The following is a 27,494-nucleotide window of genomic DNA, read 5'->3' on the forward strand; positions in this document are numbered from 1 at the left end:
AACGTAAGAATGTCCCCTCTCATTCGCGCAATTCCTCCGCGAAGCCTCGATTCCAGCGTCGCGAGCCTGGAGAAAAGTACAGAAAATTCTACCCCGAGCCGCGTAACGCGACGAGATCGCGCCTTCGGTTCGGCAAGCGTTCGGACGCGCGTGCACGTCGAAGGGGCGTCGCTTTGCGGTGCTTAAAAGCGGCCACTCGAGGAAACGCGTTATCGATACTTTTAGCCGCACGGTATCGCGTCGTATCGTGAAACACTGTGGCGGTCGACTCTTCCAGAAAACAAAGGGGCCCCCTTTTCACGTGGCGCAGACACACACATCACCGGCCAGTGATCAATAATTAGACTTTGCCGCGCGTATCTCCCTCAGCACGCATGCCCGTGCTGTAGAACCGAACCTCTCCTCGCGGCGTACCCGTCATTGATAAAGTTTTAATGATGTTGCGCCTGCGAACCGGAAATGCGGAACTTTCCTCCGTCTTCGACGACTTAGGCTGTGTATTTAGTGCGATGAACCCGTTGCGTCGATCCGCGACAAGCCTCTGACACGCTCTCGCCGCGAGGTAAATGCTTCGCGGTTGAAAGGAGCTAGCTTCTTCCCGATGAAAAGATATTCCACGCCAGTCTACTTCCTTTTCTATTTAACCCTCTGCAAACCCGATTTTTCTACGCTCGTCGCCGGGAAGATAAATTGCGGCTGATTGCAATTGTGCGCGGTTCGACGGGAGAAGCTGGTATTGATAATTGTTGGAAAGTGCAATAGCGATAGATCTTTGAGGACGGTGAAAATACTGATTAATTGGGCAACGCATAATTAGACCACTACTTCAATGTTTTTTATCCAACTGAATCATCTGAAAATTACATTTTCTTCAAATAGGGGGGAGTAGGGGAATTACGAACACCTGAGGTAAAATTTAATAAAACAAAATACGAAGGTAACAACTTTGTCGTTTATGTACAAACACAGATTGTCTGCTTATATATTCTTAGAACGAACTATAACGAAATTTGAAAATGAAAGCAATTTTTAATAGAGGAAGCTAACTGTCGTGAGGTAATCACGAATACTGCTTATTTTTTATAAAAGTCGCATAAATGGCCTTTAGATGTGCTCCGTCCATCGCTGCACTTTTCGTGTGCCCATTCTCAGCAGTCGTAACACATAATCCATTAGCGTTAAACATTGGTATTGAGACAATTATACGGGCAGAAGGCTGTACTTGAGTTTCTTCAAGAAATTAGACGAAGACGAGGAAAAATCTTCGACAGTTTTGTGACACGCGTGATAGTGCGTGTCAACTATTTCGGTACAAGCCCTATTCACGCCAATTGTTTTTATTACTTGGAAAAATGTCAGCTTATTGGTTGCAATGTTTCGCGAACGCATATACGAGTCTATCGTCCTCGAAGGGATCGAGAGGTGAAACGAGAGTTGTAAATAACTTGGAAGAAATACGGTGTGTCCTTTTTTTTCTCTTTTCATTTGATTAACGAGGTATTTGTCAAGGACTTGTTTCCCTTTTTTCTGCAAGGTGTTGAGTAAAGCTTGATGGTTGTTTTTCTGGTTATTAAATTGTACTTGCGCTCGTTGAAAGGAGTTTTTGTTTCGTATGTGTAACGCGTGGTTGATGCAACGTGCGCGGACCAATTAGACCGTGCTATGTTTAATTTTCTTAGAGAAAGTACGTACGTTACCTTTCTCGGTGAGAGAAATACAAGTAACGAAGGTTGCAAAATTCGTGGTTTCTTTTCTCCAGTTCTGTTACAAAAATTTGGAAAATTTATCTTTGCGCGGTGTTTAGAACGTCCGATGGAATAATTTTATTTGCGTAGAATATATAGATCGCTCGAAAGTTTGCGCGTGCAATATAAGGAAGATATGCGGGCAGCGACATAAATTTCTGGTCTGAAATGTGATAGTACGCGTTGCTTAAAAGCACTGAAACAACGTACTATTATTGCAGGGGAATGAAACTCTCTGTAGAAGACTCATTTTGAAAATAAATAATACTCCTGTTGCCGGTGAAATTATTCAAACGATCTAAGGTAATCGTTGAAAATTTATTTTAGATTAATAACTGAACGTAGAACGAAGCGAGCGCTGTTTATTTTATCGAGAAGATAACGAATCTATGAAAATTCAGTGTAGAACGAAGCAAGCGCTACTTATTTAATTAGAAAAACAGACAGATCGTTGAAAGTTTATTTTAAGTTAAAAATTGAACGTGGAACGAAGCAAATCCTGTTTGTTTCATTGAAAAGAAAAGAAATCATTGAAAATTGAGCGTAGAACGAAGCAAACGCTACTTATTTAACTCAAGAAAACTACAGATCTTGGAAAATTGATTCCAAGTTACAGATTGAATGTCGAACGAAGCACAAGCTGTTTAACCCTTTCGCGACGGCGGAACTAGGCATCAATCCGCCACTAACGGACGGGTCGTCGTGCCATTAGTGCACACCATGAGTGTCTCGCGTTTTTCGTGCCTGAGCGTAGAACGAAGCAAACGCTACTTATTTAACTTAAGAAAACTACAGATCTTGGAAAATTGATTCCAAGTTACAGATTGAATGTCGAACGAAGCACAGGCTGTTTAACCCTTTCGCGACGGCGGAACTAGGCATCAATACGCCACTAACGGACGGGTCGTCGTGCCATTAGTGCACACCATGAGTGTCTCGCGTTTTTCGTTCTCCCAGTGTGTCCGTGTAAAATCTTAGAGGATTTCGTTGGAACAGCAGAGGACTTAAGGATGTATTGGATAAAGGGAATGTTGTTGAGGCCTTTTAAAATAAATCCAGTAATAAATCTTCACTTTGAGTTGTTGAAGCGACGCGCTTAGTGGATGCCGGATATACCCGGCTTTAGCCAGTGTGAAGCATTTAGCGGATGCCGGATATAACCGGCGCTAGTCGCGAAAGGGTTAACAGCGAAGAGTTACTCTTCTCCCCGTCATTTATCAATTTGTTAGTTTTTATTCTCTCCTCGGTGTTCCCCTTCGCGATAATGCCGCACAGGTATTCGTTTCCTCAGCCCCCGAAGAGGACACTTGAACGGCAATTTTTCATCCTTAACTCGAGAAAACTTATTGACCCCCGTGCAATTTTTCAAACACCGCCTGTAAACTCCCGCCGTCCTTTGCCGGACTGGGTGTGCTTCAATAGTCCAACGGAGCGTGGAAAATATTAAGTAACTGTTTCCGAGCCATTACCCCGATGCGCTTGCAAGAGCGACAAAAACACGTTCTCGCGAAATGACCGTATCTGCTGAATATATATCCACGTGGATTATGCGTTGATGATTGCATCGATCATGCCGATATACATACATATATATATCCCCACTCTTGAGCGATCGCGTGACGCGGAAAACCTAATTTTTCCACGTAAAATGCATATTTACGAGCCTGATTTCATCGCGTCTGCACACTACACTCCATCGCTGTAATTTGCAAACGTATCTATTTTTATTTCCCAAGAAGTTATGGATACGAGATCGTTAAATTATTCAAAATCTCGATTGCGGCTGCGTATCGATCTCTCTCCACCGTCGAATCGTGCAAAGTGCAATCCCTTCTTCCCTCGAAGAAAAATAAAAAAAAAACCACACAAAAGAGTTTGTTGGAATATTTTCATTCCCGGCGATTCTCTTCTTTTCTCTTTCATTTGGTCGAATAACGAACCCGTTCGAACGGTCATTATCAACTTCAGAACGCTCTTCGGTGAAACTCGACTAGGATAACCAACTGGTTCGCGGAATCTGAAAATAAGCGATCACACGAGACTCCAGCTGGATCGGAACGAATCGAATTGGGTCGGATTCACGCGAGAAGGGATCGCGTGTCTCAATCGGAACGGTCGGACGTGCAATTTAGCCCTGTTGACACGGACAAAGGTAATTCTACCTACAAACGGATCGTTCTCTACTCCGTCTTCGATCCATATTCAATTAGGTCCCCCCTCTTTTCGGTATAAGAAGTCCTAGAAACGTCGATGTGTCGAAATTTGTATTTTTATACCGCTTCCTTTTCCAAGCTTCACACACGCCGGAGGAACGAATCGTATCGCTGATCTGCTCCACGGCACGCCTAATTGTTTCCGTCACATAACCGCAGCAACGATAATGTCGCGAGCTCTGTTATCGTTCACTCCGACCGGGAAGAAAACGAAACGATACGGCTCTTTTATGCCACCATATTTCTTATTACCGGGGGGGAAAACGTTTACGCGTGCGTGTTTTAGCCCGTGGATTTTTAACTCGTGGATTAGCTGCGATAAGTTGGACTTTTCTGGGCTCGTTCGAGACCTCGATAAACTCGCGATTTATCGATCACAGACTAAACAAACGTGCAACATTCGTAGGAAGAAGAAGAAGAACGAGAAGAGTAATTCGTTCTGTTTCCCCAGAAGAGAAATAAAGAATTCTCCGATGATATACGTATCTACAACAGCAGTTCACACTTCAGCTGGACGATTAACAAGAACGGAAGCTACAACCTGATACGAGCGATGCATAAACAGCAAGCGCTACTCGCACCGTTATTTTTTATTTCCATCCTGAAGGTTCTACTTTGTGCTCGAAAGGCGAGAAGCGTTTAGATACACGTTATATCCGCGAAATGTATCTGATGGCCTTAGTCTCTCTCTCTCTCTCCTGTGTGTTGCTACTGAATCTGACGACATTTCCGACTGACCCATAAAGGGACCGAGTCGATAAGTTCATCGATCCAGGGGTACGCGGCTTTGTTGTGCACGCGGATTAAAATCGACTGGTGGTGCACTGCGATGACGGTGCGATAAAATCTCTCACGTCGTCGCGTTTACGCTGGAAAAATTCGAACTTTCAACTCCAAACCGTGTTCGTCCTCGCCGAAAAGAGAACCGAGAAAAATCTTCGCACCGAAAACAAAGAAAAAAAGGAACTCGAAAATTAACAGTAACCTCTCGATCCTCTCCGGACCAGAAAAAAGTATCTTAAAAATAATGGAAGAACTTGAGGAACGATCGCGGCACACTCTTCCCAAAGAGAAACTACCAACTTCCATACCGTCGATGCCCAGCCAGCCAGAGAGCGGTGGTAGAAATTCCAGCGAGCAGTGGTAAGGAATAACGGAGGCGAGAATAGCGGTGGAGGCAGCGAAAAAAGTTAAGAACGTTCCTCGAGCCACCCCTGCGGAGCAGCAGCGTTGGCGAAGACGTTGGCGCACGCGAGCACCCCCAGTGCGAGCACGGATACAACAAATTCGTCGTCAGCGGGGTGGTGTGGGCGTTCGCGCATGCGGCGTAACGGGAGTGGCTGATCGCTAAGGCTGGTCGAGCGAACGGTTCGTGGAACGGCTTCAGTGTGCCTATTGCAGGGTTCCACGAGACAACCACCCCTTGTCTCTACACTCTACAGTCGAGTCTGCTGGTGTCGTTATTGTCACGGTGGACGGACGTGTGTGCGCGCGCGCGTGCTCCACTCTCTCTGGATCCGCCGGCGTAGTAGTGGTCGTTCAGCTGACTCGACGTACTCCTTTGTAACAAGGGTTGCTCTGCGACGGCGTCTTCTTTCACGCAGCAGCAGCAGCAGTGGCAGTAGCAGTAGGAACAGCAGCTGCTCAACCAAATATCTGGATTGAATTTCGAAGATCACGTACCATCCGTGTATATATGCACACGTACATATATGTACAGTCGTGTTAACGTGCGTCTGTGTATCTCGCGAGTTCGATCGTGTGTCTCTCTCTTTCTCTCTAGCCTCGATATCTCTCTGGCTGCCGCACGTATATGTATATATACACAGACACAGACGCAGAGGGAGGGAGGTGAACGTGTGAACGAGTACGCGTCAGTGTCGGAGAGGTGCACCACGGGGATGTGCTTCTGGTGAGTGTTCGAGAACCGTGCGTGCTCGGTGGACACGAGGCCAGATGCGTAGCCCGAGGACGTGCGGTTTTCCAGGGCAAACCACGTCCACCACTCTTCCAACACGTCGATTCGCGCACTGACAATGGTAAGACGTCCCCGGGGCTGTGTTTTGGTAGCTTCCTTGACCGCGATGGGGCACGTTGACGTTGATTTATCGAGCGCGGATGATCTGTTTCGTGCCCGTTTCCCGTTGCTAGGTACACGCGAACTAGAGAGCCTCTTGTGTGAGAATTTTACGAGCTTCGCGAAGGAAAAGAATGGGACCAGGATTGTGGGATCATCTCTCTTTCTCTGTCTCTCTCTCTCTCTCTCTCTCTCTCTGGTTCAGTTTGGAACGTTCTATTTCGTCGAAGAGAGAGAGAGAGAGAGGGTGAGCATCTCTGTTCTGGCACGGGCAAGAAACAAGCAGACCTGGAAAGAGCATGGAAATCGATGTGCATCCCTCTCTCGGTTGAATAGGATTAGATAAATGAAAATGGACTTGATACATCGCTCGTTTCACCTTACGATTCACGTTGCCAGCGTGTGAGTGCTCGCGTTCACGTTCGTCCAGGGTTAGCAACCATATGCAACCGTCTCGACGTATTTTTTCCGTTTTTTTTCAACGTGTAGCAGGATGTTTGATCAATTATTTATTCCAGCCGTTCCTTCGCTTGCTCGACCTGCGTCTAATATTACCGTTACAGCACGTACAGTGTAACTGTGCTTGTTTTTTTAACGGTTGATATCGTTCCACTGCGAATTGAATTTCGCTCCTCAAAGGAGACGTTCGAATCTATTAACCAATTGATACCGTCAAAGGGTTTCTCTCGAAACATCGGCGAAAAGGCCACAAGTTCGAGTTGCATACCGTCTCACCGTGCGTCACACGCTTTCAACTGAAACGCTGATAAACCTGATCGATTTATCCCCGGTATCGCGAATCTTCGTGCCCCACCGACACATCTGCATTTAAGCGCTTTTGTAACAGGTGGGTATACCTCACGTCGGACGTGATTAAGCGAGAGAAAGGAAAAGAAAAGCGAACCTCGGGTCCTTGTTCGTCGCAACTGAAACGATCTCTCGTTATTGTATCTTTTCCTTTTTTATAAATACCGTAATATCGTACATCTCCGGTGAAACGAATGTCTCAAAGCTAACCGTTCCGTTACGCTTCGAAGAATTTAATAACTACCCACCCGGTTGCCTTCGACTGGCAGTAGAGAGAGAGAACCTCTTCGGTATCGTTTGTTCGCAGCAACAATACCGTCGGCTATATTTAAGCATCTGAATAAACAAAGACGAGGCATCGGTTAATGAATAATTCCTCGTGTTTTCTGCAATACACACAGACACGTTCCGTTCGAGCCGCAGCTACTGCACACCAAACTTTTCTCTTCGATTTTCAATAATCACCTACAGAGTTATTCGTGTAAATTCGCGTTACAACAACTTCACGATTGCATTCCCTCCTCGGCCGAAGTACGGCGTATCCGAACCGCAAGCTTTATCGAATAGCTTCCTCCGATAGCCGTGAAATCGCGTGGTAAAAACCGCTGGTCTCGGAGTAGAGTCTGAAAGTTTTGCAAACGGAGGGTGCGTTTACGCGAGGTAGAAGAGAGGAAAAGAAAGATAGCGATCGGTGATGATTTGCAGACCGGTGATAAAAATGCGTCTCGCACGAAAGAAGCTACGCGGTGCCGTACCGGCGAGCATGATCCCGAGGAAATGAACGCAAGGTCGACGGATCATGCATCACGAAAACGGCTGAAAGGCGGCTGCAGTGCGTGCAACAAGAGGCGGCTCAGGTGAAAGTGACGATGAAGAAGAAAGAGCGGCGTTCCTAATTGGAGAATGAGCGGATTTTTCAACTCGCTGAAAAACTTCGCGTCGGGAGCCGCGTACGCTGCCAGCTCTTCCTCCAAGTACGAAGAACTGGAAGGTGATACGAAATAAAATTCTCAACGCTCTGCATGCGTCTCGTTTTCTTTTTTCCTTCTATAGATATATCTCCACTGAAGTATATGTATACGTGTGTGTGTGTATTCGTTCGTTTGCTCTCGTTCGAGCGTGCATGCGCGAATTTCAATTAACGTTCGTTCGGAGATTTTTCTTTTTTAGAAATTTGCCCTTTTCCTTTGACTCCAATTGAACGCTTTTCCTCTCTCGCCCCGTGTTTTTCAAGGAGGAACGCGAACCGCGTCGGTGTGATTTTATTCGCGAGTTTAATTCGACGCCGAGCGGGTGTTGGGTATCGTTATCGATTGTTCCGAGTAGTATTTTCAAGAATAGGTTTGTTGTTAACCCTTCTCCGATTTCTTACGATCGACAATGTTTATTGCGTAACCGAGACCGACCGTTGGAAGTGATATACGAGTTGATTGGATCAATCCTTGAAGTAGACACTCTTCAAGTTTATCCCGGTGGTAATCGTATTTCCACTTGGACCGTTAGTTTAAATATCGTCACCAGCGATTGATCGTTGCTTCTTTCTTTTGGATAAAATAAATCGAGTAATCGCGGCAGCCGACAGTAGCCGCAAATTGCGCGCTGCACCGTCTGTGAAGTTTCTTATAACGCGCGTAGATTTCAAGGTTGCCGCCGCAAACTGCTTTACAAGCTACTAGAAATTCATGAAACGGCCCCGACAATCGAATAAGTTTCGAATCGAGTTTCTCGAAAAGTTCCTTCGCACACGCACGCCTACTTCCGTGTACACTTTATTTCGGAATTGAAACAAGGCGGCGGGATGTGTGGACAGAGGCGCGAAGAGGGGATTCCGTTAAATGGAATTCTCGTTGGAACAAAACGCGAGGCGACGGTTCGAAGGAGGAAGATTCAGTTACGTGTTACCGGATGATTCGAGTTACGGGAATTCGCGAAGCTTATCCCTCGGACAACAAAGGGATAATGGATACCAATCCATGTGTGTATTTGTAATACACTGTGATAGACGGGTTATGGGACTGCACGTTTGTCTGTTCAGGGTTGAGAAATTTACGACTGGACAGGTATAGGCACCGTAGCTTGTTCACGCGAAACAGTATGTATTTCGCTAATGAACTCGTCCTGTTCGCTTGAATCACGTATGAATGTAGACATGATTTTTTGAAGAAATCGTCGCGGATAATCATCGCGCTTCCGTGGAAATGGAGGTTGAAATATTTCAATGTTAAGCTCACGGAGTGATGAAATGGATAATTTATGCTGAAATTCCTGGTACCTCGCAGATGTTGAAGATGTGTTACAGGATTTGAGAGGGACTGTTCCGAGAAACAACGTTCCCTGAACTTGAAGCTTCAAATTTTCATTCGCACATTGTACCAATCAAATTCAAATGTTAAAACGAAAGAAATGAAATTGGAATTTTCAAAATTGGACTAATTAAATTCAGCCATTCGAATGAAAATATTGAAATTCAAGAAATTGTACTGAAATATTCAAAATTAAATTGAGGAAATTGAAATTTTGTAATTTTGCCGAAAAGGAATCGATTGATCAAATTGGAATTTTCAAAATTGATCTAACCAAATTCAGAGATTTAGAATTCAGCCATTCGAATGGAAATATGCAAATTGAAGCAATTATATTGAAATATTGAAAATTCTGTCGAAGAAATTGAAATTTTCAGGTTGATAAGAATTTCGTAATTTTGCCGAAAAGGGATCGATTAATCACACCGGAGACAGGATTTGGCTGAACACGGCTGCGAGCGGAAAATTTGTCGCGAATCCGACGCAAAGATTTGCGATGGCTAATTAAATAACGGCGTTAAAGGCGATAAAACTGTCTGGCCGATAAACGCATTAATGAGCTTCGCGTTCCGTGATCGTCGAACCGTTCAATTCTGATTTAACCGAACATCTTTTGTCGCATGCTCGACGCGTCGCGTTGCATTAAGTGGAACGTCTGATTGTAAAACTCCGTAAACCGAGGCAAATGCGAGCTGACATTTCGATCGAATTAGGGACATTAACGTTTCTGTTTGTTTAACGCAATTCAAACAACTCGAGCTATTTGACGAGTGGCCTCTTCTCTCCCATTCACCATCCTTCCCGTCCTTATGCGCTCTCGCAACTCGTGAAACGAAATTTTTCTTTTTCAACAACTTCCATTATATTCGCTATTTAAAAGGACGTTACAGCCTCACCTTTTGTCCCTTAATAATCCGCCAATTTCCCTGCTGTTCAATTTCATTTTACACCCACCGACGCGAGAAAACGTGAAATTTTTCACCCGAAAAAAGAAAAAACGGAAAAATGAAAAATTCTTCCAGACTGAGAAATATTTCTGGAATATGTTGCACTTTACAGTCGAAGACACGAAGATGAGATTTAGCCTGACACCGCAACCAGGAGAAAGTGGTTTTATACAATGGCTGGACGCGATGAAAATGGTTGCCAGGTTACCTGGAGGAATACCGCCAGAATTTCGAAAGAAGGTGAGCATCAGACGAGATTCATCGACTAGAAGCTCTCGATTCGTAGCGATCGATTTTTCCATTTCTCCCAAATTTTTCTTTTCTTTCTCTAAATATTTCGCAGTTATGGCTGACGCTGGCAGAACGTCATCTAGAGCAACGCAGCGTAGATTGGAAGAGCGCTGAAAAGATCTGCTTCAACGAGTGGAGCAATCCCGACGATGAAGAGCTCGGTATACAAATCGTTAAAGTAAGACTACGAAACGTAACGTCCTTTCCACGATAGTTCCCTACGTGTATATTAGTGCTCTCGTGAAATCCACGCTTTCCCATTCCTAACGAATTTCTTCAAGGGCCCTCGACGAAAATTTGAAATTCAAATCTTTTATCTCTCAGTTTTTTTCCCCCCCTCTCGATTCTTCCCAGTCCTCGCCTTTTAAGCGTGCATTATCGACACAAAAGTAACGGGCATAATCTCATTTAGACGACGATTCACAAGAACCGATTCCCCACGTTGCTTGTTAACTAATAGGTCTTTAAAAGTGATTGGTAATAAATATTTATCCCATCGTTCGCATGCTGAATTATTCATCCATCCTACAAATTGTAATCTCCTTCAACTTCTCTAGATACGTATTACTCGAAACTCCTGTTAAAAACCATTTCCCAATCATCCTCGGAACCGTCACTTTCACTTTCCGCTAACATTTCAAACAAATTTTCCCAAATAATCCTGAAAAAGAAACCAGTTCCTGGCTTAATCGACCAACTTGTCCAGAAGTGTCCCGGTCAGGTGACACGATTGCCCACCTTCTCCCTCTCTCCCTTCGCCGTATAATTACGCGCAATTAAATTTCGATCATCCATCACTTCGACGCCGGCCAATTAAGTGTCGCCGATGAGCCCTCCAATTAATTTGCTTCTCGCGTACCGGCAGAAGAAGTGACCTTTAACGATGAATCGCCGAAACTCATTCGAGAGAACACGTTTCCATTTCCCTATATTTTCGCCAGCGTACAACGAAATCTGACCAACGGCCTTTTGTTCCTCTATAGGATCTACACAGAACAGGCTGCAGTCTATTTTGCGGCGCGGCTGGCAGAGACAATCAGGCGGTGCTTCGTCGAGTTCTGCTCGGTTTCGCCCGATGGAACAAGTCAGTTGGCTATTGCCAAGGCTTGAACGTCCTCGCCGCCCTCGTTCTGCAGGTCATGGATCGCGCAGAATCCGCGGCGGTGAAGGTGATGATCTACCTGATAGAGGGTGTCCTCCCGGAGGGTTACTTCGCCGACAATCTACGCGGTCTCTCGGTCGATATGGCGGTGTTTCGCGATCTGCTGCGCGCAAGGCTGCCGAAACTCTCGAAACACCTGGAGGCGCTGCAGAACGACGCGAAGGACAAGGCGACAGGTAACCAAACTGGTTGTGTAATCGTAACTCTCTGTTCTCCGAAACGGAGATTGGTCCCTTCGGCCGAAGTAACAACCGCTTTTTCATTCGTCCAGCAACGAAATAAAAATTCGTTTCAGGCAGCAGTTACGAGCCACCGTTGACGAATGTGTTCACCATGCAATGGTTCCTTACACTCTTCTGTCACTGTTTGCCCCAAGAGGCGGTGCTCAGGGTATGGGATCTGATATTCCTCGAGGGAGATGAGATTTTACTGAGGACCGCGTTGACCATCTGGGAGGGACTTTCGGAGTAAGTGGCTTGCACTACCTCGCTCGAGAAAGTTCCCAATTATTCGGCAAATGTTTAACCGTAGAGTAACAGGAGTTCGATGGAATATATTTTTCACTCTTCTGGTGTATTTAGCGAGTTCGATACACGCTACAGCGATCACATAATTACAAAAATAGAAGGCGCTTATATTTTTGCTGTCAAATTTAAAAATTCGTTGGAAACATCGATCCAAGTTACAAAATTCGTCACAAACTTCTAGAACGACCTGATACATAAAGAATTTCCAAATTAGAACAGAAAGTCACGGTACGCTCAAGCAGGAACGTTTTAACAATTTCCTTTCAGTCGGATCATGACAGTGACATCGGCAGACGAGTTTTACAGCATAATGGGAGTTTTAACGAGGGAGATGCTCGAATTCACAGACACGAACAGTCTCATAAAGGTTCGTTCTAGGCAAATTTCACCGAAACGTGATAATAACCTTCGGAAACTAACAGTCCACGTTGTAACGCAGAACATAGTTGTCATGGGAGCTTTGCAAGGCGTAACGGGACTGAGAGAGAAGCACCGATACAATATCACACCTTGGGCGAGAAAACTGAGCGACGATGACGACAGCGATACGGAGGAGGACGAGAGATTAGCGGTGGCTGCTGCGATGTTTAGCATGGCGCAGCGTTTGAAGAAAGGTGAGCGCATAATGCTACGGTGAAACACGCGATAAATATATTTTTACCGCGGATACGAAACGTTAGATTCGATCGTTCGCAACGTCAGTTTGCGAAATTTATGAAATGTCACATTTGGAGTTGCTCGGAACGGGTACGCTCACGCGGTGTAGAATTAACATTGTAATCGTTATACCGTTACGGTTATTAACTGCGACCATTGGAACACACATTCGCAGACCGTCTACCGCAAACGATCGGAGCCCTGCAGGCAATGGCACCCAGCAGCGACCGTGAACGGCTCGCTTTGGATATCGGCACGTTGAAACAGCAGTACGCCAAGTTACGGGAACGGCAACGACAGGCTCACATTATACTATCTGGTAATTGCTGATTCTAATCAGGAAATTAGATGTATTTGCTGAAGTTTTAAGGCACGATAAATCATACTCCAAGACATTTTTCTTCCACCCGCCAATTTCTCAGCTTCGCGTGGCGCGCTTGACGTAAATGTTCCCCGCATACGCATATTACACGGCGATCGATGTGTTTTAGAATAAGAGCAAATTGAAGTTAAAAAACAAAAGAAAAGGAAAAGAAACTTCTCTGTTGCAAAATTGAGAACGGCCACAAGAATGCATACACTTTTTTCTTGACGCAGCTGCATGTGCAAGGCAGACCATGGTACCACCTCCTACTTCTCAGGCCATGAATCATCTTTTAGTGGGCAAAAATGCGCTCGTGAGTGGGAAGAATCGACCCCTGAGCCTACCTTCTGGTAACGCGGCGCCGCCGCCGAAGACAAGACCCACGACACTAAATCAAAACCGTAGGGACAGACAGGGCGTCACGCTCCATTGGAAAGACACGAAGAAGCTGAAGCAAAAGACGTCGCCAGGTACGGTTAACCGAGACGTTCCACTGACGATCGAGAAGGATCTATGGCGTTTATAGGATAGAGAAAGAGTCGTGTGTGTTCGGATGGATGTTTATACTGAAATTCCTGACATTTTTAACGTACGTCGTTTTCAAACTTTTGAATTTCGTGGTTTTTTATGGTGAGAATGAGATGTTTCAGTTATCAGTTGTTGGTACAGATATACCGAGAGTAGGTAATTCAGGAAAGGTGTATCCTTCAGTTGGTAAGTATTATCTTCTGCTGTTCAGGCAGTTTCTGATTCTGCTTTATCAACATTGGAACATGAAGTACTCTGTATGAAATTTTTACCATTGCTTGGTTCTTATCAACTTAACCCGTTGAATTTTGTTGTATTATCGATTCCATCATATGTTTGCAGTGAAATTTTTTGAAACGAAAAGATTTGTTTTTGAAAGAAGAGAAGGTTATTTATTTTGAATTTTGCATCTTAAAGTTCTGCAATCACGAAAGAAGCTCCTTCAAATTTTCCATTACAGAGCTCTATTTTCCCTCATTCTCGCACAAATTTTCATTTCCACTTCATCTTCTCTCTGTCCCACAGGAACGCAAGTCACAGCAACGACGCTACAAACTACTGAAGTCGACCTGACGTCTCCAAAGCGCAACAGCGGCGACAGCGACAGCGACAGCACGTCCACGGAGTTGTGCGACGAGCCAGATCGTCTCAGTGATGTCGACAGCGAAGATCAAACTTCAACATCCGAATCCGGCGTTCTAGCAAAAGACGAAGAGAAGAGCACTCGAGTGGACATCTCGTCGACTTCGGAGAAGCCACTCGACCGTTCGTTGCCCGAGGAGAAGAAAACCGAGGCGATCAATCTCGAGGACTCGAAGGACTCGAATACTTGCGAGCAGAATTTGGGCGACATGTCGATCGCCAAGATCACCGATCAAATACGACGACTGTCCGAGGAGGATGACAATAATTCGATGGTTCCTCAGAAGTTCAGCGTGCAGACTAAAGAATCGCCAAACGGTTCCTCTACTAAGGAAATAGAGAAGGAGAAATCGATACCTGACCTACCTATGGATTTTACTCCGGATAGCAATATCGCGAAGAAATCGTTGGCTCTAGACGCGTACGATTATTTGGGATTTAGTAACAGTATTCTTAGCTCGAAAGAGGAGGAAGTGTTGGTACACGAGAGACACAAACCTAAGCAAACCATCGACGAAGTCGTGGACGTTCCTCGAGAAGAAGTTGCAACGGCGAAGAAAGAAGAAGTCGAGGACAAAGCACCTACTACTGTCGAACAAGATTCTTCGAAAATATTTTCAGATTACGCGAAACCGTTGGATCTAGAATACGACAAAGTCGCTGACAAACCTAGCCTCGACCCGGAGAAGGAAAACGAGGTGAAATCAGATCGTTTCAACTTCGACTTCTCCGCTAAAATATCTCTAGACGTGAAACCGTACGAAAGCTCGAAGGTGGGAAGTTTAATCAGCGACACTTCAAGCACAGTCAATACCGATAGAACACTTTACTGCAAGACCTACGTAGGTCATCTTCCTATTTCACCTATAACAGTCGATCAAAAGTTAAGCAAAATCACACCAACTATACACGGAACCAATAGTATCACGGTACTGACTCCTGAGAAATCAACAACTCTGGAAACAAGTTTAGAGAAGGCGTCTTTCACGGATAGAATACAGGTGCCACAGACGAAAGTCTATTCAGATCTGATGAAGAGTCCTAAGACTCCAGAGAGCAACAAATCCTTCAGCTCGGGCGAAACTATGGGACCTGATTCGAAACCTTCGAGCGTAACAGTGAGTCCAAGGACTCCGGTGAAGTCGGATTCTCGAGATTTCTCAATGGACAAATCGATGTGCTCGTCGGTCAGCTCTGATTCCAAGACTCTGGTCCTCCGTTCGATAGACTCCGACGGTACCAGGGACAGCACGAAGACGGACACGAAGAAATACGAAATATCAAGCTCAACGACACCGATCAGCACCGATTCCTTGAAGAACAAGTCAGAGGCTAGTCCGAAGCTCGTAGTGAGCAGTTCCAGCGATTCGTGCAGTCCGAGCAAGCTAAAGTCTTCCGAGAGGTCGTTCAGTTCGGATCTACAATCGCCAATAAGTGCCAACTCCATAAAATTTACCTCGAACTTCAATAGACGTGGCCAAGACGACGTGTCTGGCTCGTCTATGGATCTAAGCAGCGCTACGTCGCCGTTCTACCCGATTTCCAACCCTAATCAAAAGACTCCGCCGTCTCCTTACAGCACGTCTAGACGAAGATCTAGCTTGGACAGCAGCGAAACGTCGCCTGAACAAAAATCGACCAGTTCCAAGGAATCGAACAAGTATCTCGGTTATCAGTCCAAGTTCGACGCTTCCTTGAAGACGCCTGACGTGAAGGACATCGACAGCGTGTCTCGAAAAACCGACAGCTTGGTCAGATCAGAATTTAGTAGCAAAAAAGAGGATTCGAGTTTGAATTTGACCGAGAAGAGAAGAAACGGCGGCGACGATGTTAGTTATTATTCGACGGCTAGTACTGATTACTATAAGAACGACAAGGACGTGTTGGACGACGGAGGGGACGATCCTTTGTCGGAGAAAGACGTGGTACCGTGTTTGCCTCAGGAAAAGTTGGACAAGCATTATTTGAACTACCGTTACAGAGATCGATCGAAGTTACTGGAGAGAAGTTCCAGCAGTCTGGACAGTAGGAGGTTCGCCGACCTGAAATCGTCCTCTTCCACGGACGAGTTCGCCACTTCGATCGCCAAGAAGAGATCCAGCGACATTCTCGAGGACATAAAACACTTGGAGGCGAAGGCGAACGACGGAACGTCGGACAGCGGGATGATGACGAAGAAGAGCAGTTACATTTGGGAGGATCTGAAGAACCTCGAGGCCAGACGACAGGACACCTTCAGCAATTCCGCGAGAAATTTTTCGAAACGTCGCCTCGAGATACCCGATATAAACGTAACCGTGGAGGGTAGAAAATCGTACGTGGTTTATCCGAAGATCAACATAGACGAGAACAGCGATAGCATACTGAAGACGGTAGCGTGCAGCAAAGACGACAACGAAATCGACGACGGCAGAGAGTCGAAATTGGGAGTGTGGACGAAGGTGAAACCTCGGAAAAAGTGCGACAACGGAAGGAGAAACAGCGACAGAGCTTTGAAGATTATTCAAGAGAATTCCGCGATACTACAGAAGATCCTCGCCTGTCAGGCGAAGAAACGTCTGCCGGATCTGGAGGAAATCTCCAAGGAGATCACGATTAGCCCTATTAACGAGGAAATTTCGAAGATCTTCAGTCCGATATTGGAGAAGATGGGACTGAACGAGCACCAGATCAACGAAGAATTAGCGAGGATCAATTTCAAGGACTTCGACAACATGACAGCGACCAGCGTGTCCGAGTTCGACGCTAAGATCGACGACGAATTGTCCAAGTTGTCTTTGATCGATGAAACGGAACAGATGGACCATTTCGACGTGGACGAGATGATATCTCACGAATACTTAGACACCAGGGAAGCTCTGATAGACCGTAAGATTAACGAGGAGTTGTCGAAACTGTTGGCGAACTACGAGGAACACTCTCCCGCCAGTATGGTCACGCTGGACAAAGGACCGTCCAGTCAGAACGTGAGTGAAATCGAGGGATTAGATTTGTCCAGTATCTCCACGAACGTGTTCTCCTATAAATCGTCCAACGACTCGATCGACGCGAGAAGCGACTTGGGCTCGACGCAGGAGTCATCCATCCCCGTCGACAACTTTCCTAAATACACGGAAAACGTGTTACCGTACGCTGTACCGAAATACCAGCTGGACGATTCGTCGCCGAAAAGCGACATAGACATCTACAGAGAATTAGAGAAGCTCGACAAGATCTCGTCTGCACAGGTGTTACCTGATCCAACATTAGAGCTTCCTCAAAAGGATCTCTCCTCGATCCCCTACGTTCCAAACACTTCTCCGTTCAAAGACGTACCGCCGCTTAGATACACCTCTAAACCGGCCCAATACGACACGTCACCTATGAAAAGCTCCTACGATCCCTACAAAGCGTTCGACTTCAAGCCTAAACTGTCGCCAAAGCACGCCTCCACCAATCCATTCGTGACAGCTCCGTACGACAAACCAATCGTCGATACTACCTTCGAATACATCAATCACAAACCTGACCTCTCGATCAACACTTACGATTTACACCTGAAGAGTCCCATGATGACAAAAGAGTCTTTAGAATTTCGGGTCAGATACGACGACGATCCAAACAGAGAAGTTAGCAGCGATTACATGTCTCTTCAATCGGACGCTAGATCCATGGTTACCACGAACAAGTCTCCTTATTACAGCAACGGTAACACCGAGCCTATGACGTCACCTAAGTACATCTCCAAGGAAGACATGTGTTTGGACACTTTAACGCAACAGACTGCTACTTTCTTGGATTACTCGAGCGAACCCTCGGAGTTCCTTCGACGCAAGTACAATCCACTGTCGCCTAAGGAATATTCTCACGGGAAGAGTACAGATTACGACAGACACTTGAGCACGTTGCCGCCGATAGACACCGCAGATACAGGATCGTATTTACCGACGAGACACAGGGACTATCATCCTTTGTCTCCCAGTCGTCAGTTCTCCGATCAACACTTTCCCTCGGCGATCAATCACTACGCCTCGAAGCTCCCGCCGGGTATGTTGGACGAGTCGAAACGTCCCGTTTCTCACCCCGAATTCCCCGGTAAGCTACACGTTGGAAAATACACCGAGCTGTCCGACAGAGGATCGAGCAACTACAAGAAATCGTCGTTGAGTCTGGGTAACATCGGGCACTCTAGCAAAGCTGGAGAGAATAATTACAACACCGTGACTAGCCCCAAGACGCAATTCAGTCCGTTTCCGGTACGTAACGCGCCTAGGAAACCTAAGGAACTCACGTTGAAACTTGGTCTCTACTCGCCGAAAAGTTCCGACATAGGACAGTTGAAGAGGTCATAGTGTTTCACGAAGGAAAGCTCTAATTCTGCTTTTATCCTGGTGTTGATTTGTCAAATCTCGATGGTTGGTTGTTGAATTCTGAAGATGTATTTTAAGTGTTCGCGACTAGCGACAGTGACTTCGATGTTAATGAAAAAGCGGGCCTAAATTATTGTTTCTCGTTTGTGGAGCCTGATGTTGCCAATAGTCGAAGCCGATGTTATATGATTGTAATGAGTTTATGTGTGGGATAGACGATCGCAGGGAAACGAGAGAAGTCTGTTCTTCGGCTGACGTGCGAAGCACACACGGCGGAAGGATCTTTGGCTACCTTCGAATCCGAGATTCTTCTGTCACTCATATCATATCGTTAATTAATATGAAAAAAGGAGAGAATTTTTCTTTCGTCGATACGAATATAAGCGCGTCAGAAGAGAAGAGACTTCGAAACATCGCTCAACAAGATGAACACGTTAAACACCACTTTCACGATCTATTGCATACTTCCTCCCCTGTTAGTATTAATCATTAACTCCGTTTTCTCCGAATGTTCATAGTCTACGAACGTTGACTAATTGCAATCGTTTTTTACGAGCTCTGCTTCACACAGCTTGACACGAAAAATCTCTCTCTCTCTCTCTGTACTGCGGAAAAACTAACGCGAAGGAGGTAAAAAGAGAGAGAGAGAGAGAGAGAGAAAATGTGAAAGAGAAAGAGAGAAAAAAAAGCTTGCGAAATAGCGTAGAAATCCTTGGTCGAAACGTAAACTCGCGCGATTTCTAATGCGATGCCTTCAATCTCCCTCCAATCACGCTGGAAACCTCGTTATCGCGTCTCGATTATTCGGTAAATTGCGATAAGTAGTCCCGCGGAAGCGCACGAAGCTTATTAAAACGAGAGTGAAAAAGAAAAGCGAGGGGAAAGATACGTTACAAAATGCCTTCCATTCCTTCGAACGTGATTACTCGCTTTGCCACGAGTTCGTCTAGCATGCGATCGTAAATCACCGGTACGTAGATCGCCGCTCTGCGAGAACCGTGGTAACGTGAAATTTCCTTCGAAACAGATACAATATATAAGCGCAGCAGAGATTGTATAAAATTATAGAAGCTGTTACGGCGGAGTCGCGATATAGAGCTTAATTTGTCCGTACGTTTTTGCGCAAAAAGAAGAACCCTAGTCGTGCAAGAGAGGAAAAAGGAAAGGAGGCAGCGAGGAGACGATGAAACAAATTGTACATAACTATATAGACGTTAATTGTATATTATACCGAGAGACGAAAGGGGATAGAATGGATGAGAAAACAAAAGTGGAAGAACTACGGAGAGAGTCGCTCGAGATCTTTTTATATTAAATAAAAAGGGTAGTATTTTTAGATGTTTCTAATATGAGATATATCCTCGTATTGTCGCCATCATTGAACGCATCGGCTTAGCTTCAGCTAACGCTTGTCTCGCAACAAATCTTCGTTCCACTTGCTGATTACCAGTCGAGAAAATATTTCCAATTCGTTAAACGTGATTCTGAATTTTTCCGATGAATTTTTTCCTACGGATACTTTTCAACGCAGAACATCCCTCTTGCTGAAAGATTGTAAGCACGAATCCACGTTGTACCGTTAAATTTATGTGCGATCAGTGTAACCCTTCGTTCCGTCATGAGTTGAACGATAGTTCGATAATTAGGATTTCTCCGATCCCAGCTCGCGAACCAAGTCAGAATCCGCGTGTAATAATAGACAGATAACCTGCGATTTATTTTCATCGGCTTGCATAGGGATATATAGATGTCGGTCTGTCGATCATTACGTCCAATTTGAAGAAAAAAAAGAAGAAAAATCACCGACGGCAGGTAGATTCGTCAATTCGCAACACGATGCGCGCAGAATTTTTATATACGCACCGCTCTACGCTCGATTACGCATACGAAACGTAGTCCGGCGGTTTTTATTTCTCTATAGGAGGAGAAGCGAGGATCTTGGACAGCGAACGTGAAGAAAAATGAGAATTTCCGAAGTAGCTGCGTTTTTAAATGTGCCTCTACGATCATCCCGCGTCAAGGTTCGCGACTAAAAATTTACAACGACGTTACCGAGCGTTCTTTCGTCTCGTAAATTGCAACAAATTTTCCTCGCGTGAAGAAGAAAGAAAAAGGACACCGCTGTTCTTAGTAAACAAAATTACCCATTCACCTTTCTCTACGTCGATTATTGTATTTAAAGAAAAAAATGAAACTCACGCTTCTAGTAAATAAAAAAAAGAAAGATTCTCCGCGTGTTTACACTAGCTTCTATTAGACAACTCGCTGATTCACCGTAAAGAACAAGTACCGAGATAACTATTCGCTATTCTCACGATCTACGGAGATACTTAGATCACCGCACGCCAAGCTTTACTACAGCAACTTTGAGCTCGATCGAGCGACGTATAGTCAATGGAACCGATACAGCGAGGTCGTGTGTTGAAGCGTTAATGATATTTAAAACGTCTGCTTACAATCTTCCGCAAAATATCTTGCTCAATGATAATTGCTATTAGCAAAAATGAAGCTGTCAAGTGTTAAAATGGGAACAAATTTTCTAAATTTGAAAATTAACACCGATTGATCGATATCTTGTCTCTTTATCCAGAAATCTCTCTTAAACTGACGTGTCAGCGTTCGAATTGCTCATACCTTGACACCTGACCGATTTTTACGATCTCGCTACGTCGCTTCCACCGGCTATACCTTCTCTGACGCGCGAATAAAATAACGGTGTCGCATCAGCTAGCGTCTTATACGATGTTCTACGTAATATTTTCCTGGCGAACGAGGACGAGGACGAGGAGTCGCCACCACGTAGGACATGCTGTCACGTTCTTCCGCTGACGCGCGGCCAAATTCAGCGAACCGGATCGATAGAAGAGAAGCGGTTCGGTATATGCCTGTGAGGAATATACAAAGTATTCGTAAAAGGTGCTCTAACGAGGCATTCGGAGTGTTTAGCAAGAGACAAATGGGATGAAACTAAATCTAGGATAGTAGGGTAGGATCGGTATGGAGTCGACGATAGATTCGTTGCCGTTTGTATCTCGCGATTGGTCGTTCTTCGAAGGAACGGGAATTCACCGTGTGGTTTCGATATTTCTGTCGCAGCTTGTTCGGTTAACAAAAAAATTCGGTTCACCTCGGTTTCTCGGCTACAACCTTCCCGGATACATCGTTGAATCCGACAATATATGTATTTCATGATAAGCGCGTTACTCTATTCGTCTTCTTTTTTATATCGTACTTTACGTGTGTACTTTTTTTAACGCGGACGCATTTTTCAAACACATACAGAATTTAAAATTACTCGGATACGATATACAATGTAAGTGTTTTTTCTACGATGGCAATCGATACGAGACGTTTGATTATGTTTCGCGGCTGTTTCGACGGATGTCGCCTTCGTGTGACGATCGTTTGCGAACGTGTTGATGATGACGAGGGCACACGAATCCTATTGAAAGAGAGAAAAAACCAAAAAAACCAAAAAAAAAAAAAAAAAATAACACAAGAAATCATTTATAAAGAAACGTTATATTTACAAAGAAACAAACAAACAAGGGTGTGTATGAGGTTGTTACGTGACGTTTTGTGAGAGTTGTAAATACCTGTCGGTACGAGTCATGCCAGATATAAGACTGTATATTTGAAGAGCATAGAACTATAAGTCGTTATGAATAAAATAAACGGAATAAATATATTGAGAGACATATCTTCCACTGACGTATCTTCGATCCTGCATATTGTACTCTGTCTTCCAGGGAGAGGAACTTTTATCGTCGAGCAATCTTTCCGATATCCCGTAATAAAAATATCATTCTATTCCTAGAATTTTTCTCAACAAAAGAAAAGGGAACAAAATAAGACAATATTGCGCTTCCCTTACAATATTCCCTTCTTCCGCGAAACGTCAGAAAATTTTATTTCACAAAGCGAACCATTCCGCAAAAAAAGAAAAAAAAAAGGACGAGAGATAGAGAGAGAGAGAAATGGTAGAAACTCGTCGAAACTTATCGACTAAAAAGCCCCGCGCCATACTGGTTTTCCACGGGGGGCCAGCGTCGATATCTTGCGCTCCAGTGGACATTTCATTTCGTTAACGCGATTACGCGTATTCGTGCGCGTAGTATCGCGAACTCATTTTAATTGGGATTACGTTTCAATTAAAACTCCGTTCCCCCATTAGGCGGTAGCGTTGAGTTTTCGAGAATAATTGATACGAACAACACGTTATCCGATTGCGAGGCTGGATAAAATATGCATGTTTGCCAATCAAGAGGTGTACAGGGTTACACACCTGCTCTCTCCCTCTCTCTCTCTCTCTTTTCTCGTCCTACTCATCCTCCTCCTCCCTGGATAAATATGCGATTACCGGGCTCCTCTGCAGAGCCACGTGCGCCGGTGTGCACGTTACAGGTACGTGTGTGGCACACGAGACGTAACCTGGTGAACACCGATACCTCTCCGAGTTGGTCCCGATGAAATTTTAACGACGCACAAAATCGGCAGCTCGTTCACCTTTCCCACCGATCTCCACGCCCACTTTTATCCGTTGTTTCGCGCGAGTTTAGTTTTACACGAACACGCCCACCGTGAAACATCCCCGTTTTCATTTATAAATTAAAACGCATTCAGAGCAATTACATTTCGTTCGATATTTCACGAGAATTAGTCGAATTTTATTTAATACACAGACAGGTGTGTGTATAGAGAGACACGCATACACACAGGCTGTGATATTTTTTCGGGACTCTTTTGATATTGAAATTGTAATTAGGCCAACGAGACGGATTAAAACATTTCACGTATCGTTCCGAGTCATTTTTCGATTACATCGCGGATCTGTTAATTTACCAGAGCGACGTTCCTTTGGTAAACGAAACGGAATTAATAATGAAATTTGGCATTAGTTGTTGATCCCTCTTTCGAGGCTACAGGGGAAAAACACCCGATCGCGGACAACCGCGGCGGAGAATTTTTCTCGTTTTGCCTTTTCCGTTCGACGTAATCCGGTGGCTGGTAAATGTTTGAAACGGCGGAAGTAATGTTAATAAATGTTTCCCGATTTTGCAGCGTGGGATATAAAACGGTTCGGGTTTATTTCGAAAAATTACACACCCGTTCGAGCCAATTAAAAATTCAAATAATCGATCCTCTACCCCACGGCTCCTCTTTAAACTTTCACCGGGGAATAAGTTCGAATCTGCATAAAACAGGAAAACAATTTTTCCCCCGGTTTAATTTTTGGAAAAAAAGAAATACCCTCACCGTCCTATCGTTCGATTTTCTACACCGACTGTGTGTGTGTGTGTATCAAATATACATACGTCCGTACGATTTATGAAAACCCAACGAAAACCACGAAGATATCCAACGCCAGCCAGATATCCGCGCTGTTGCGTGCCAACGGTGTCGGAATCCGTTTCATCCGCGTCATATTTTTTTTTTCTCCCTTTCGTTCTTTTTGTGTTAATCGAATTCATGATCGGGGGCTTTGAGAATTTCGACACGGCTGTCACGGCAAAGGATACAAAAGTTTAATAAATCCATTCAGCGCGTTTAATACGAGGCGAGAGAGAAAGAGAGAGAGAGAAAGTGAGGGAGGGAGAGTACTCGCGTGACCGCGCTTATTGCCGGCACAACATATTCAGCAATTTGTCCGTTCGATGAGATATCGGTTCTCGCAATTTATCCGTTTGGCAAAATGACAATTCGACAGTTTTGTCCCGTCGACGGCGCGCGTTCGTCGATTCGTCGATTGGACAACGCTCCATCCGCCGTTCTCGCGATCCTTTCATTCGATATTTTTCTGTTTTTTTTTTTCACCCCCTAATAAATTTGTTTACCTAGCCTCTGTCGTCGCCTCTTTTCCCACGGTTTCGCTGGAATAACTACAAACGGAGATCGCGTAACTTCCCGGAAAATTTCAACTACCGAGAGAACGGTAAATTCCTCCTGCTACCCGTATTTTCCACCTTTCGCCAGTCAGACAGTTGACAAAAAGAGAATGAAAAAGAAGATTCGAAACGATACGGTCGAACGTCGTCAATGTTTTCCGTGTCGATCTTCCGCTCTCCCGATTTTTTCGATCGAGATTATCCGGGCTAGTTAAGGAGACAAGAGAGATCCGACAAGCGGAAAGGGGGACGAAACAAAGAATCCAGGCAACGAGAAGTAATAATAAAGCTGGAGCACTAAATGCTAAGGAAACCGAGAGAGAAAGAAGCAGCGTTGACTAATCACGAGCATTTTTTTACCAGCTCGAAACGGCTGCTTGACGAGAAAAGAAGGAGACAGAGCTCGGGGATGACGGAAATCCTCGTGAAACGTACTTACGATTTCTAATACGAAGCCTTGTCTCTGTCTGCCACTCCGGACGTTGCGAGAAATCTCGCCCCGATTATTCTGTAAATTGCGATAAGCATCCGGGGATGGAGGAGTAAGTACAAAGCTCCGTTGTAGCTAGGGAAAAAGCGTTGCACAACCGTCGTACCTTTCCACCAATCGTTTGAATTTCCATCTTGTATTTTGCCTCCAGCTGCTCTCCACCCTTGCAGCTACGCTGGTTAAGAAAATAGTAACAGTGTAGAGGGAGGAGGGAAATGGGAAACAAAGAACTGGCGAAAGAAGAAAGGACGATAAAGCGGAGACACTAAAATGGTAAGAAAAAGGAGGAGGAAGAAAAGTACGGGAGGAAAATGAGAAAGAGAAAGCTGGAGTGGAGTGGAACGGGCGTGGAAAGCGGTCACGGGGTGGTTGAAGGAGGTGGAGTACACAGAGAGACGCAGATACGCAGGGTAATATGTACCTATCCCGTTATGGAAATGAGCATGACCGAAGGTGTGTGCACGGGAGCGTGCGCGCTCGAGTACTCCACCAACCCAGAGGCATCCGCTGCATCTGTAATGTCGCCCCGGAGATTCCAGTTCTCCTGCTTCTTGCCCTCATATCGCGCCCACTGACAATACGTCTTCGACTGTTCTGAATCCTGAGTTACACCCAAGAATCCCATCACGAAATCGGAATAATCGAAGGACGTGTGCTGCTGCTACTGCTGCTGCTCTTCTTGTTCTCGTGGCTCCGTGATCTGGATGTTCGACGACGGCAGAGAAGAACGAACGTATTTTGACTGGTTCCCAAAGTTCACCGCGGTGAATAAAACAGCTCGATAAATAATTGCGTGCCGGTTACGTGTCACTGGCAACGTGATCTTATCGGAGCACCTTATCACGAACTTCATCTTTTCCAATTTCTTCAGATTTTCGATTTGTGTAATTTTGCCTCTCTACTGTTGGTCCTTAAATGATGAAATTTTAGATTAAGTGTCACTTTAAGTTATAATGTTACTCTCGCATTTTGGGTGGTCACGTTTGTTCTAATAAATTCAGGTGACCTAAGGGAAACTGTATTTCCTCACCCCATTGGTCGATAGATTGAGTAAAAATTGCAACGATGGATTTTTCGGTGAAATTTTCAACTGATAGTGAATACACAGATTTCATCGTTATAACGACTTCAATGGCCACGGAGATTGACCGATTGTTTGCGCCAACAGAACGTCCTCCCCATTCTTCTGGCGACAAATCGAAGGAAATTACCGGGTGACCATGGTGAAACGTGCGCTGCTGTATGCATCGAAATTTCAGCAATCCTGTAAAAATCGGTTCCGAGAGATGACCAGAGACTAGCCGATGGTAGCGGGTAGTAGTAGTAGAACGCGATTGATCTGCATTGTAATGGGAAAATTTGGAAAGTGTGCGCACTTTGGTGCCGCGCTCGCTCGCGCGCGCGCGTGGGAATTACCAAACCATTTTCGAGGAAATTTCGAACAGAAAAATGCGGTTTTCCCTGAAACGAAGGGAACCGTCGATCTGCATTTTAATACGAAAATACACGGGGGATAGAAGATGGTAACGTTGTAACGAGAAGGATAAAATGGTTTCACTTGCGTCGGACGGTCAGGCCGTTGGAAGTTGAGCACAATTTTCGAGAAATTCGCCCATCGAAATTCATACCTCGTCGCCTCGTTCCCTGTGTAAATTTTACATTCGAGAATTAAGGATTTCCTCCTGTTATTTTCCAGCGTGCAAAATTTTCGTTTCATCGCCGCGCTGGTCCCGCGCGAAAATTCCGCTATTGAATGGAATGGATCATTTGAACGTGGAAACGCGGAATATACGAATAATAACGAGGATTGTTTGAAACGTTATTTTCAAAATAAACGACAGGTTTCTTGTTATTTTTATCTTGTATTAGCACGGCGCGGCGTATTTTCGCCGGTTGAGAGGAAAATGATGTTCACACCGTGGCTCGGTAAAGATAGTATGTAGGTAGAGAAACGCGGGTATATAGGTAGGACGTTTATAACACGAGCATGAAAGTTACAGGAGTATCGATCAAAATCCTGGAACGTCACGTCTCATCCAGGCGGCATCTAGTACGTAATGAATTGATGTTGAATTGATGGTAGTGAAGTATACCTGGCCTGCGCGTGCACGTTACACAGGTCGCTCGTTGTCTAACTGGAATTATGCAATCAAATGACACAATGGTTCAACTATTATGTATCAGGAAAGCGACCAACTTGCCCGCAATGAATGCAACGGTGACAATACCAGACCTCGTCTCTTCTCCTGTCTGCTGCAGCGCTGGCATGCTCGATATTGCCGAATTCTCGTGAATAATAATTGTCGCAGCGAACCTGCTCGTTGTAACAGGCTCCCCCATCGTTAAAGATCATTTTTCATATATCGATCGAATTTTCTTTTGTTCGTAGAAATTCATATCGAACACGACAGCGGCCGGTGTCTGTTATTGTCAGAATGAATTAAACAATATTAAAATCATCCGTACATCGTGTAGAATTATAAATTTGTATTAAAACCGGATTTGAA

The 27,494-nt window shown here is 44.9% G+C and overlaps 1 protein-coding gene across 1 annotated transcript in view; it reads left to right on the forward strand.

The window, feature by feature from the left end:
* Positions 1-18,594, forward strand: part of LOC108573435 — a 22,101-nt gene extending 3,507 nt beyond the window's left edge. The window contains exons 4-12 of the mRNA XM_017935884.1: positions 10,205-10,332; positions 10,436-10,561; positions 11,367-11,721; positions 11,841-12,012; positions 12,340-12,439; positions 12,512-12,686; positions 12,905-13,048; positions 13,327-13,563; positions 14,147-18,594. Of these exons, the coding sequence (XP_017791373.1) occupies positions 10,205-10,332; positions 10,436-10,561; positions 11,367-11,721; positions 11,841-12,012; positions 12,340-12,439; positions 12,512-12,686; positions 12,905-13,048; positions 13,327-13,563; positions 14,147-18,594 (5,885 nt within the window). The remainder of the gene's footprint in view (positions 1-10,204; positions 10,333-10,435; positions 10,562-11,366; positions 11,722-11,840; positions 12,013-12,339; positions 12,440-12,511; positions 12,687-12,904; positions 13,049-13,326; positions 13,564-14,146) is intronic.
* The last annotated feature ends 8,900 nt before the right edge of the window (positions 18,595-27,494 follow it).

Source organism: Habropoda laboriosa, unplaced genomic scaffold, assembly GCF_001263275.1.
Source record: "Habropoda laboriosa isolate 0110345459 unplaced genomic scaffold, ASM126327v1 scaffold92, whole genome shotgun sequence".
In the NCBI taxonomy this organism is placed as follows: domain Eukaryota; kingdom Metazoa; phylum Arthropoda; class Insecta; order Hymenoptera; family Apidae; genus Habropoda; species Habropoda laboriosa.